Here is a 14406-nt window from a genome sequence, read left to right as displayed (position 1 = left end):
TATACAGTGGATATAAGAAGTCTACACACCCCTGTTAAAATGGCAGGTTCTTGTGATGTAAAAGAATGAGAAAGATAAATCATGTCACAACTTTTTCTACATTTAATGTGACTTATAACGTGAACAATTTAATTGAAAAACAAACAGAAATCTTTGAGGTGGAAAAATCTAAAATGAAAAACCCACAACCTGGTTGTATAAGTGTGCACACCCTTAAACTAATACTTTTTTGAAGCACCTTTTGATTTTATTACAGCACTCAGTCTTTTTGGGGAGGAGTCTAATAGCATGGCACATCTTGACGTGGCAATATTTGCCCACTCTTCTTTGCAAAAGCGCTCCAAATCTGTCAGATTGCGAGGACATCTCCTGTGCGCAGCCCTCTTCAGATCACCCCACAGATGTTCAATTGGATTCAGGTCTGGGCTCTGGCTGGGCAATTCCAAAATGTTAATCTTCTTCTGGTGAAGCCATGCTTTTGTGGATTTGGATGTGTGCTTTGGGTTTGTCGTGCTGAAAGGTAAACTTCCTCTTCATCTTTCTAACGGACGACTGAAGGTTTTGTGCCAAAAATGCCTGGTATTTGGAACTGTTCATAATTCCCTCCACCCTGACTAAGGCCCCGGTTCCAGCTGAAGAAAAACAGCCCCAAAGCATAAATGCTTCCACCACCATGCTTCACTGTGGGTATGGTGTTCTTTGGGTGATGTGCAGTGTAGTTTTGCACATAACACATCAGACCATAACACATTTTCCCACATGCTTTTGGGGGACTCGATGTTTGTTTTTGCAAACTTCAGCAGGACTTTAGTAAGAAAAGGGTTCCGTCTTGCCCCACTACCCTATAGCCCATTCATATGAAGAATACAGCAGATTGTTGTCACATGTAGCACAGAGCCAGTACTTGCCAGAAATTCCTGCAGTTCCTTTAATGTTCCTGTAGGGCTCTTGGAAGCCTCCCTGATCAGTTTTCTTCTCGTCTTTTCATCAAGTTTGGAGGGACATCCAGTTCGTGGTAATGTCTCTGTTGTGCCATATTTTCTCCACTTGATGATGACTGTCTTCACTGTGTTCTATGGTATATCTAATGCTTTGGAAATTATTTTGTACCCTTCTCCTGACTGATATCTTTGAACAATGAGATCCCTCTGATGCTTTGGAAGATCTCTGCAGACCATGGCTTTTGCTCTAAGATGCAACTAAGAAAATGTCAGGAAAGTCCTACTAGAACAGATTAACTTTCAGTTTATTTTTCAATTGAATTGTTCACATTATAGGTCACATTAAATGTGGAAAAAGTTCTGACATGATTTATCTTTGTCTCATTCTTTTACATCACAAAGACCTGGCAGGGAAATGTTTTATATTCAGACTTTTTATATCGTGTGTGCATGTGTTCTCCCACTTAAAATGATGAGAGAGGCCTGTAATTTTCATCATAGGTACACTACAACTATGAGAGAAAAAATGAGAGAAAAGCACATTGTAGGATTTTTTTTATGAATTTATTGGTAAATTATGGTGGGAAATAAGTATTTGATCAATAACAAAAGTTAACCTCAGTACTTTGTTATATACCCTTTGTTGGCAATGACAGAGGTCAAATGTTTTCTGTTAGTCTTCACAAGGTTTTCACACACTGTTGCTGGTATTTTGCCCCATTCCTCCAAGCAGATCTCTTCTAGAGCAGTGATGTTTTTGGGCTGTCGCTGGGCAACACAGACTTTCAACTCCCTCCAAAGATTTTCTATTGGGTTGAGATTTGGTGACTGGCTAGGCCACTCCAGGACCTTGAAATGCTTCTTACAAAGCCACTCCTTCGTTGCCCGGGCGGTGTGTTTGGGATCATTGTCATGCTGAAAGACCCAGCCACATTTCATCTTCAATGCCCTTGCTGATGGAAGGAGGTTTTCACTCAAAATCTCACGATACATGGCCCCATTCATTCTTTCCTATGCACGGATCAGTCGTCCTGGTCCCTTTGCAGAAAAACAGCCCCAAAGCATGATGTTTCCACCCCCATGCTTCACAGTAGGTATGGTGTTCTTTGGATGCAACTCAGCATTTTTTCTCCTCCAAACACAATGAGTTGAGTTTTTACCAAAAAGTTATATTTTGGTCTCATCTGACCATATGACATTCTCCCAATCCTCTTCTGGACCATCCAAATGCTCTCTAGCAAACCTCAGACGGGCCTAGACATGTACTGGCTTAAGCAGGGGGACACGTCTGGCACTGCAGGATTTGAGTCCATGGCAACATAGTGTGTTACTGATGGTAGCCTTTGTTACTTTGGTCCCAGCTCTCTGCAGGTCATTCACTAGGTCCCCCCGTGTGGTTCTGGGTTTTTTTTCTCATTTTGTCTCTCATAGTTGAAGTGTATCTATGATGAAAATTACAGGCCTCTCTCATCTTTTCAAGTGGGAGAACTTGCACAATTGGTGGCTGACTAAATACTTTTTCCCCCACTGTATACACACACACATATACATATATATATACACACACACACACACATATACACATATGTGTGTTTGTATATTATGTATATATACATACATTGATTTGGTATAATAACTTATAATCATGTAATATCTTAAATGGGAGGCCTGTATGTATCTATACTTGTCATTCATCTGTGACAATGTCTTAAATATCTTTCCATTTCAGTGCTCCAACCTGACCAAAGAGATCCGGTCGGCCAAGAAGGCCAATGAGGAGACGTTTGAGGAGAAGGATATTCAGCTGAGGGAGCTGAAGAACTTCAATAAGAACATCAACAAGATGCTCCTGGATGCCATGGATGAGCAGTCTGACCTGAAAATGGCTTTACACATGTACTTTTTGCAGGTATCATTTTCTTTCTGGTATAGTATTGTTTTTATCTCCATGCTCCTGATCAGCCATTACATTATGACCACTGACAAGTGAATAACGCTCATAATCTCCTTACCATGGCACCTGTCAGTGGTGGGATATATTAGGCAGCAAGTGAACATTCTGTCTTCAAAGTTGGATGTGTTAGAAGCAGGAAAAATGGGCAAGCGTAAGGATCAGAGCGACTTTAACAAGGGCCAAATTGTGATGGCTAGACAACTGGGTCAGAGCATGTCCAAAACTGCAGCCCTTGTGAGGTGTTCCCGGTCTGTAGTGGTCAGTGCCTATAAAAAGTGGTCTGTATCTTTCAAAAGTGATCCGAAGAATGAAAAGGGGTGTACTGGCAACAGGGTCTTGGGTGGCCAAGGCTCACTGATGCATGTGGGGAGCGAAGGCTGGCCCGTGTGTTCTGATCCAACACAGAAGCTACGGTAGCTCAAATTGCTGAAAAAGTTTAAACTGGACCACGAAGCAATGGAAGAAGGTGTCCTGGTCTGATGAATGAAACATTTTATTTTACATCACGTGGATATCTGGGTGTGTGTGCGTCGCTTACATTGAGTGGAGTCCATGCCTTGACGGGTCAGGGCTGTTTGGGCAGCAAAAGGGGGACCTACACAATATTAGGCAGGTGGTCAAAGTGTTATGGCTGATCAGTGTTTGTATGTGTGTGATTTTTGTGTTTTCCAGGCCAACTTGACCCTGCCGTCTCCAACCACCACTCCTGCCAGCCGACACAGCTCAAAGACAAACTCGGCTCGCAGCTCTGTCTCTCTCAGGTATGTTACTAATACAGTCTAGCTCAGGGCTCTAGACTATACAGACAGTGTAGCTTAGCGGTGTTGTTCGTCATGGTCAGTCTACACCTCTTGAGTCCCTGACGCATTTGACAACCTCAAAGCTTGTTTTAAGAGTCTCTGTCTCTGGTCACTTCCCGTTTGTGTTTGTAACCTGCTTTATTTATTCATTTATTTTGTACTGTGACCATTGGTTTGATCCAAACAGATTCCCACCTGGTCTGATGATTAGTTGGTGTTTGATTGTATCTACATTGTCCCAATGATGGCTTTCTTGTTAATTTTGTGTATCTTCGGCATGCCTTCTTACCCTTTAGGTCAGCTGGGCATTCAGCCGGCAGCAGTCCCAGGGCGTCGTCGGTACATTCTCCCCCAGTGAAGACTCTGGAGCTCGACCTGGGGCTGTCTGTGACCTCCCCTGCCCTCACGCCCTCGCCGCGGGACTCCCGTCCCCCCAGCTCCACTAGCAGCTCCACGGGCAGCAGGCGCAGCAAGCGCTAGAGCTCATGAAGAAACCTTGCCAATGGAAAACTTCACTCAGAGCACCAGTAGGGTTTCGTTACAGTAGCGCGGTCAGACGAGAATGTGTGTCGTTGTTTCATGCACTAATCAGCTGTTTGGTCGAGTTGATCGACTTACACGTTGTTTGTCCTTGAACCAGAACAACTTGCGGTTAAGAAATACAGTTGTATAATGTATTGTTATTACCTTTGATACAGGTGTATCTGAACATATTACAATAAAATATATCTGTGCTATCTAGCTTCTCAGAGTGATCAATACAGTGAGGAAAACAAGTATTTGATACACAGCAGTTTATTGCAGGTTTTCCCACTTACAAAGCATGTAGAGGTCTAATTTTTATCATAGGTACTCTTCAACTGTGAGAGACGGAATCTAAAACAAATATCTAGAAAATCACATTGTATGATTTTTGAGTAATTAATTTTCATTTTATTCCACCTCCGCGGGCAGCAGGCCCAGCAAGCGCTGGAGCTCATATATATTTTTAATGTGCATAACTTTTATTCCTCTGTATTTGTGTATTTGGACATATTACAATAAAATGTATCTATGCTAGCTCCTCAGAATGATCAATACGTAAGTACACTTTATTTTGCGTCAAATATATGAAATATCCTCGTCGCTATTTATTTTTAAATGAACACACACATGGATATATATATATAATCAGACTTTTAGATCCTTTTGAATCCAAGAACACACAAACGTCATGTTTTGATGCAAGCCTTAACCAGATTGTAGCTGTTACGGGAAGGCATTAATACGTAATGGTTAAAAGTAACTGTAATACAGATCCTTAATCTATTTATCTAAGTTAACAGACTTCGCTGAGTCTGGGAAGAACAAAGCACATGCTACCAATTAAACTAGTAAATTGGGATAAAACATTTCTAAGACTCTATACCAGGCAGCCCCTTGGCTGCTTGATTCAGGTGAGCTAGTTCAGGACTTCAACAAAATGAGAGACGGCTGGAGACCCTGATGCATGTTAGAGAACAACTGCTTTATTGTTGATCATAAGCCAAGAATGATTCATTCAGATCAACCAAATTCATACAATCAACTCATTGTATGGTGTCACATTACTGCTCTTCTAGAGGTTTTTCCCTTAGAAGAGCAGTAACATCCAAAAAAAAACATTGTTTTTAATAAAAACTTTACATCTGCCAGCCTCATTGTAACTGCAACAGAGGTTACACTTAAAGCATTGTTTTTTAAATGTGTGTTCACAAATCTCAACTTTTAAAGTAGGTGGTGTACATTTGTGGATCAGGAACATCTGTGGGCTGTGGGCTCTACCTGGGGGCTCCAGAGATTGCACTGTCTGTAACATAATTCTTAATTCTCAAATCTTTCTGTTCAAACTCGTGACTGTACAGCTGCCAAGTGTGTAACCAAGACAGATCCAGTTGCTGGTGAACTCCTTGAATCCTAGAGTATTATTGAGTCCACTTCCTGCAATGGTAAGAGACAGGCATGGATAAGAGTCAGATTTTGGAGTGTCTCTGACATTGCTGTTAGGTAAAAATATTACATGACATTTTACTGGGGAAAGTGATAAGAAGATCCTCTTACCGATGATCAGGTCTTCAAGGCTACAGTAGTTGATTCCATTATCTAAAGGGCTTGTCCAAGACTCTGAGATGGCATCACCCTGATAGAGAAAGGTAACATACAACGTCACAGTTAAACATGTGAGAAGCATTTATTGATAGATTATTTAGTGTAAAACACATTGTTAATTTGACTAGCTAAGCTCCTGTGATTTTTTGTGAGATCCTTTGCAGTCCCTTTGCCTGTCTTACCGTCACACGGCATATGGAAGGGTCTTCAATCGGAGACATTGTCAAGGTGAGGTTGCTCATGTTCATGGTGCTGGGAGACGTTTTCGTGGCTTTGACCACCAAAGGGGTGACAGATTCCAACTGGGGAATCATAGTGCAGATATCGTCAATACACAAGTACAGCTTAACAGTCGACCACTGACAGAATTACTGGAGAGTACTTGGAATAGAACTCCACAAATACTGCAATCACCCCATGTGCATGCTGGGTGTCCAGGGAGATGAGAAATGTAATAAGAAATAAAATAATCACAATGATCACAAGTACATTTGTTAATGGGGAGCAGTGGGGGGGGCTTACCTCATACATACAGTTTTCTCCTCCAAGGTCACAGCTTGTCGTTCCTGTCCAGGCCTTGATCTGGTTCACCACAGTCATGAAGACATCTGTGCAGGGGGCACCAATGAGCCTGTAAATCATTAATGAAAATTGTCCAAATCACATTGATCTTGCCAGCTGACAATTTTACAGTTTTAGACGGATTATATTGGGTCTCTTGTATAATCTGAAACAGCACACAAGTTCTCTGTTTAGCTAGTTGCTAGTAATAAGTCATAAGAAGTTCTCTGTTGAGCTAGTTGAACACTGGCAGATGTAGGAGTAGCCAACAGTGACACGTACAGCAGTAAATTAAAGGTTGTAAAAAAAATTTTGGAATTCCATTACATATTTATAACCATGTTCAAATTTTATTTTTGCATCTACTTATCGATTTTGAGATTTCTTTGTATTTTTGTTTATGTTTAAAATTTAATTTATGATAGTGCTTCAACAAACTCTACTGGATTTTAACCACTTTCAAATGGACAATATCTAAGGTCAGACTCATTCAATTTCATACAATCCATTTTGCATACAATGTTATCAACTAAACTATATGTAGGCTATAACTTACTTTAAAGACACGTTGACAGGCCAAATAAATGTTTGATAGTCAAAATTCTGTGTTCAGTTCTTTAACTGACATTTCTTTCAGCTTCTGAAGCATCTGCACTTACAATATTTGGTGTAATCGTTAAAAACAATAGTCTTCACGTATAAATATAGGGAATTGTTCATCTGGTGCCAATTTGTTTTCTAGAGAACATTTTCTTCTTTAAAAAATGGTGCCAGGAAAGCATTTTACATACACGTCTTCGGTATGTTAAAGTTAGAAGTCTGGGGAAAGTATCTAACCACAATCTGGTGCAGTGTGTTCTGTAAGACAAAATCTAAATAAAATACTTAGGCTGACCTTAGACAACCCAGTTTTCCCCATTGACACATTTCAATAGAGTATTTTAGGAAAAAATACATACAAACAAGTATTACATTTCTGTCCATATTCGGCTGGATTAAGAGGTTTGTCCAATTGAGACAATTTATTTAAATAGCCAATGGCTATCTCAGAATAACTTCAAAGAAAACTGAGATTTTACATGTTCAATATCAAACCTGATCACGAATACATTCCTTCCTAAAGAGGACCTTACCATATGACTTTGCACTCGGGTTGGACGGGGTCCTGAGAAACGGGAACTCCGAGGACTCCCATCAGGAGAGCAGAGGCTATGAGCAGGATTCTATGCATTGTTGATACGGACGTGTAGATCTCTGTAGTCTGCAGGATGCCTGTGATTAGGGCTCGTCGTTTCTATGTTTCTTGCCTACAAGAGCATTTATAGGAGCAACGCTGTATGTTCCACAGCGGACGACAGGCAGACGGTCATGCGTGTAATACATTATTTAGCATGGTTCAGGTCATGTGAGAAGTACTCCGGAGGGAGATACACTTCTGGGATACCTGTAGAGATGGAAGCGATGGCACTCGCGCAGGTTTTAACTGTTTCCTAAACCATTACCTCAGTTATTATATTATTATTGTCATTAAAATGAAACGAACTGAACCAATCGTTGTAAATGTCTGTTTTGGTAATTATTGTTTAACAATTCCAACAAAGAACACTAGAGATCTAAACAAACATGAAATTGATTAAATACCACGATGCTACTATGTAATTACTACCGCCTCACGTGGTCAGCAACTGGAACCTCTAATGACACGGGAATTGACCTAAGTTTGGAGTAGATAGTTTCGAGAGCTGCCTTCATTACAACTGCAGGATGAAAGGACATTTCAAAAGATTTGGCCTATATTCCTGGAGTGCTTTAGCACTGTTATAAACTCTGTTAACCAACAACTATATTTTTATTTGTACATCTGTCCACTTCAGATTAATGCTACCTACGTTTAAAGGCAAAATCTAAATAAAATACTTAAGCATCTATGTAACATTTAGAATATTCAAAGTATTACATAGATGCTTGAAAAATTGGGATCGGAATTCATCAAGCCATTAAACTTGACTAAGGTTGCACATTTCCAGACTGAGGATTCCAGATTTCCAGTCAGTGAGTAATTTATGCCTTCATAGTCATTTTCAGATTTTACGGATCAAAGGGAATCCCCTATTCATAAAATGGAATAGATTGCGGAGGAGAAACGAGGAACAATGTCAGTGGGTGGGATATATTAGGCAGCAAGTGAACATTCGGTCCTCAAAGCTGATGTGTTAGAAGCAGGAAAAATGGGCAAGCCACTTTGACAAGGGCCAAAGGGCCAAATTGTGAAGTCAATTCAAGAACTTGGAGATGATGGCATGTCCAAAACTGCAGCTCTCATGGGGTGTTCCCGGTCTGCAGTGGTCAGTACCTATCAGAAGTGGTCCAAGGAAGGAAAAGCAACAGAGTCATAGATGGCCAAAAAGCTTCTGATGTTGCATCTGGTTCAGGAGTGTCTTGACACTAGGAATGTGACACTTGTAGCCCATTTCCTGGACATGTGTGTGTGTGTGGTGGCTCTTGATGCACTGACTCTAGCCTCAGTCCAGTCCTTGTGAAGCTCCCCCAAGTTCTTGAATTGGCTTTGCTTGACAGTCCTCTCAAGGCTGCCGTCATCCCTATTGCTTGTTGCACCTTTTCCTAGCACACTTTTCCCATCCAGTCAACCTCCCATGAATATGCTTTGATACAGCACTCTGTGAACAGCCAGCCAGTAAGTCAGCAGTCTTCCCCATGATTTTTGTTGTGTGTACTGAATGCTCAGGGAGTTAATTCGCTGATTAGAGCTCTTCTCAGGTCGAATTCTTTTTATTGTAAAAAATATAAATAATATTTTGGGATACTGGATTTTTGATTTCCATAAGCTGTAACCCGTAATCGTCAAGAATGAAAAAAAATAGGCTTGAAATGTTTCACTTTATGTGTAATGAATATAGAATATATGATTTGAATTATGGAAAGAAATGAACTTTTCCACGATATATATATATATTTTTTGATGAGCCTGTATATACACTGATGATTCAAAACATTATGACCACTCACAGGTGAAGCGCATAACATTGATCATCTCCTAACAAGGGAAATTGTCAAGGTCTGGGTAGATTAGATGGTAAGCGAACAATAAGTTCTTAACTTGGAAAACTGGGCTACTGTAAGTCTCCATTTGGAGGCTTAAAATTTGGGATGTTCTTTAATGCCGCAAAGAGAGACACAAAAAAGAGGGATTTTTATAATTACTTATAATCATCTAATATTTAAAATGGAAGGCCTGTATGCATCTATTCTTTGCATTAATCAGTGATAATGTCTTAAATATCTTTCCATTTCATTGCTCCAACCTGACCAAAGAGATCCGGTCAGCCAAGAAGGCCAATGAGGAGACGTTTGAGGAGAAGGATATTCAGCTGAGGGTGCTGAAGAACTTCAATAAGAACATCAACAAGATGGTCCTGGATGTCATGGATGAGCAGTCTGACCTGAGAATGGCTTTACACATGTACTTTTTGCAGGTTTCATTTTCTTTCTGTTATACTATAGTTTTTTGTGAGATTTTTTTGTTTACCAGCCTCCTAGCGTTGGCTGAGGCAATTCTGAAATCCTGACAAAGCATTAGGGGACTATTTTTGTGTTTTCCAGGCCAACTTGACCCTGCCATCTCAGACCACTACCCATGCCAGCCGACACAGCTCAAAGACAAACTGGGCTCGCAGCTCTGTCTCTCTCAGGTATGTTACTAATACAGTCTAGCTCAGGGCTCTAGACTATACAGACAGTGTAGCTTAGTGGTGTTGTTCGTCATGGTCAGTCTACACCTCTTGAGTCCCTGAAACATTTAACAACCTCAAAGCTTGTTTTAAGAGTCTCTGTCTCTGGTCCCGTTTGTGTTTGTAACCTGATTTATTTATTAATTAATTTTGTACTGTGACCATTGGTTTGATCCAAACAGATTCCCGCCTGGTCTGATGATTAGTTGGGGTTTGATTGTATCTACATTGTCCCAATGATGGCTTTCTTGTTAATTTTGTGTATCTTCGGCATGCCTTCTTTCCCTTTAGGTCAGCTGGGCATTCAGCCGGCAGCAGTCCCAGGGCGTCGTCAGTACATTCTCCCCCAGTGAAGACTCTGGAGCTCGACCTGGGGCTGTCTGTGACCTCCCCTGCCCTCACGCCCTCGCCGCGGGACTCCCGTCCCCCCAGCTCCACTAGCAGCTCCACGGGCAGCAGGCGCAGCAAGCGCTAGAGCTCATGAAGAAACCTTGCCAATGGAAAGCTTCACTCAGAGCATCAGTGGGGTTTCGTTACAGTAGCGCGGTCAGACGAGAATGTGTGTCGTTGTTTCATGCACTAATCAGCTGTTTGGTCGAGTTGATTGATTTACACGTTGTTTGTCCTTGAACCAGAACAACTTGCGGTTCAGAAATACAGTTGTATAATGTATTGTTATTACCTTTGATGCAGGTGTATCTGAACATATTACAATAAAATATATCTGTGCTAGCTTCTCAGAGTGATCAATACAGTGAGGATAACAAGTATTTGATACACTGCAGATTATTGCAGGTTTTCCCACTTACAAAGCATGTAGAGGTCTAATTTTTATCATAGGTACTCTTCAAATGTGAGTGACGGAATCTAAAACAAATATCCAGAAAATCACATTGTATGATTTTTAAGTAATTCATTTTCATTTTATTGCACCTCCGCGGGCAGCAGGCCCAGCAAGCGCTGGAGCTCATATATATTTTTAATGTGCATAACTTTTTTTCCTCTGTATTTATGTGTATTTGGACATATTACAATAAAATGTATCTATGCTAGCTCCTCAGAATGATCAATACGTAAGTACACTTTATTTTGCGTCAAATATACGAAATATCCTCGTAGCTATTTATTTTTAAATGAACACACACATGGATATATATATATATAATCAGACTTTTAGATCCTTTTGAATCCAAGAACACACAAACGTCATGTTTTGATGCAAGCCTTAACCAGATTGTAGCTGTTACAGTAAGGCATTAATACGTAATGGTTAAAAGTAACTGTAATACAGATCCTTAATCTATTTATTTAAGTTTAACAGACTGCGCCGAGTCTGGGAAGAACAAAGCACATGCTACCAATTAAACTAGTAAATTGTGATAAAACATTTCTAAGACTGTATACCAGGCAGCCCCTTGGCTGCTTGATTCAGGTGAACTAGTTCAGGACTTCAACAAAATGAGAGACGGCTGGAGACCCTGATGCATGGTAGAGAACAACTGCTTTATTGTTGATCATAAGCCAAGAATGATTCATTCAGATCAACCAAATTCACACCATCAACTCATTGTATGGTGTCACATTACTGCTCTTCTAGAGGTTTTTCCCTTAGAAGAGCAGTAACATCCAAAAAACATTGTTTTTAATAAAAACTTTACATCTGCCAGCCTCATTGTAAAGTAGGTGGTGTACATTTAAAAACAATGTGGATCAGGAACATCTGTGGGCTGTGGGCTCTACCTGGGGGCTCCAGAGATTGCACTCTCTGTAACATAATTCTTCATTCTCAAATCTTTCTGTTCAAACTCGTGACTGTACAGCTGCCAAGTGTGTAACCAAGACAGATCCAGTTGCTGGTGAACTCCTTGAATCCTAGAGTATTATTGAGTCCACTTCCTGCAATGGTAAGAGACAGGCATGGATAAGAGTCAGATTTTGGAGTGTCTCTGACATTGTTCGGTTAAAATATTACATGACATTTTACTGGGGAAAGTGATAAGAAGATACTCTTACCGATGATCAGGTCTTCAAGGCTACAGTAGTTCATTCCATTATCTAAAGGGCTTGTCCAAGACTCTGAGATGGCATCACCCTGATAGAGAAAGGTAAGATACAACGTCACGGTTAAACATGTGAGAAGCATTTATTGATAGATTATTTAGTGTAAAACACATTGTTAATTTGACTAGCTAAGCTCCTGTGATTTTTTGTGAGATCCTTTGCAGTCCCTTTGCCTGTCTTACCGTCACACGGCATATGGAAGGGTCTTCAATCGGAGACATTGTCAAGGTGAGGTTGCTCATGTTCATGGTGCTGGGAGACGTTTTCGTGGCTTTGACCACCAAAGGGGTGACAGATTCCAACTGGGGAATCATAGTGCAGATATCGTCAATACACAAGTACAGCTAAACAGTCGACCACTGACAGAATTACTGGAGAGTACTTGGAATAGAACTCCACAAATACTGCAATCACCCCATGTGCATGTTGGGTGTCCAGGGAGATGAGAAATGTAATAAGAAATAAAATAATCACAATGATCACAAGTACATTTGTTTATGGGGAGAGTGGGGGGGGCTTACCTCATACATACAGTTTTCTCCTCCAAGTTCACAGCTTGTCGTTCCTGTCCAGGCCTTGATCTGGTTCACCACAGTCATGAAGACATCTGTGCAGGGGGCACCAATGAGCCTGTAAATCATAACAGAAAATGGTCATAATCACATAGATCTTGCCAGCTGACAATTTCATCCCATTTTAGACGGATTATATTGGGTCTCTTGTATATTCTGAAACAGCACACAAGTTCTCTGTTTAGCTAGTTGCTAGTAATAAGTCATAAGAAGTTCTCTGTTTAGCTAGTTGCTAGTAATTAGTCATAAGAAGTTCACTGTTTAGCTAGTTGAACACTGGCAGATGTAGGAGTGGCCAACAATTATATGTATTTCCACAAACTCTAATGGATTTGAACTACTTTTAAATGGATAATATCTAAGGTCAGAATCATTCCTATTTTTACTGTCCATTTAGCATACAATGTTACCAAGTAAATTATATGTAGGCTATAACTTACTTTAACGACTTGTTGACTGGGTCTAAATAAATGTTCGATAATCAACATTCAGTGTTCATTTCTTTAACTGACATTTCATGTTCAGAAGCATCTGCATTTACAAAATTTGGTTTAGTAATCGCAACAACAACAAAAAAGTATTCACGTATAAATATAGGGAATTGATTATCTGGTGCCTTTTTTTATTCTAGAGAACATTTTCTTCTTTAAAAAATTGTGCCAAGAAAGCATTTTACATACACGTCTTCGGTATGTTAAAGTCAGATGACTGGGAAAAGTATCTAACCACAATCTGGTGCAAAGTGTGTTCTCTAAGACAAAATCTAAATAAAATACTTAGGCTGACTTTAGACAACCCAGTTTGCCCCATTGATAGATTTCAATAGAGTATTTTAGGAAAAAATACATACAAACAAGTATTACATTTCTGTCCATATTTGGCTGGATTAAGAGGTTTTTCCAATTGAGCCAATTTATTTAAATAGCCAATGGCTATCTCTGAACCTGATTCAATATCAAACCTGATCATGAATACATTCCTACCTAAAGAGGACCTTACCATATGACTTTGCACTGGGGTTGGACGGGGTCCTGAGAAACGGGAACTCCGAGGACTCCCATCAGGAGAGCAGAGGCTATGAGCAGGGTTCTATGCATTGTAGATACGGACAGGTAGATCTCTGTAGCCTGAAGGATGCCTGTGGTTGGTATTCGAGGTTTCTATGTTTGTTGGCTACAAGAGCATTTATAGGAGCAGCACTGTATGTTCCACAGCGGACGACAGGCAGATGGTCATGCGTGTAATACATTATTTAGCATGGTTCAGGCCATGTGAGAAGTACACAGCAGGGAGATACACTTATGGGATGCCTCGAGGTTGCAGCGATGGCACTCGCGCAGGTTTACATTTTTCCTAAACCATTAACTCAGTTATTATATTATTATTAAAATGAAACGAATTAAGCCAATCGTTGTAGATGTCTGTATTGGTACTTATTGTTTAACAATCCTCCAAAAAATAACACTAGAGATCTTAACAAACATGAAATTGATTAAATACCACGATGCTACTATGTAATTGCTACCGCCTCACGTGGTCAGCAACTGGAACCTCTAACGACACGGGAATTGACCCAAGTTTGGAGTAGATAGTTTCGAGAGCTGCCTTAAAACTGCACGATGTAAGGACATTTCAAAAGAT

General features: G+C 40.3%; 2 protein-coding genes across 2 annotated transcripts in view; one reads left to right on the top strand and one right to left on the bottom strand.

The window, feature by feature from the left end:
• ccdc39 (coiled-coil domain containing 39) overlaps window positions 1–4456 on the top strand; it is an 18678-nt gene extending 14222 nt beyond the window's left edge. The window contains exons 18-20 of the mRNA XM_029119076.2: window positions 2671–2850; window positions 3568–3656; window positions 3992–4456. Coding sequence (XP_028974909.2) covers window positions 2671–2850; window positions 3568–3656; window positions 3992–4175 — 453 coding nt within the window. The 3' untranslated portion in view covers window positions 4176–4456. The remainder of the gene's footprint in view (window positions 1–2670; window positions 2851–3567; window positions 3657–3991) is intronic.
• A 7158-nt stretch (window positions 4457–11614) lies between these two features.
• On the bottom strand, window positions 11615–13977 carry wu:fc46h12 (uncharacterized protein LOC568958 homolog). Its single transcript, XM_034291590.1, has 5 exons — window positions 13765–13977; window positions 12715–12823; window positions 12376–12495; window positions 12146–12224; window positions 11615–12028 (listed from the first exon to the last, which is right to left on the bottom strand). Exons 1-5 carry the CDS (start codon window positions 13860–13862, stop codon window positions 11919–11921), a joined length of 516 nt encoding a protein of 171 aa, XP_034147481.1. The 5' UTR covers window positions 13863–13977; the 3' UTR covers window positions 11615–11918.
• Between the last annotated feature and the right edge of the window lie 429 nt (window positions 13978–14406).

Source organism: Esox lucius, chromosome 3, assembly GCF_011004845.1.
Source record: "Esox lucius isolate fEsoLuc1 chromosome 3, fEsoLuc1.pri, whole genome shotgun sequence".
Classification (NCBI taxonomy): Eukaryota; Metazoa; Chordata; class Actinopteri; order Esociformes; family Esocidae; genus Esox; species Esox lucius.
This window is presented reverse-complemented; position numbering and strand designations above follow the sequence as displayed.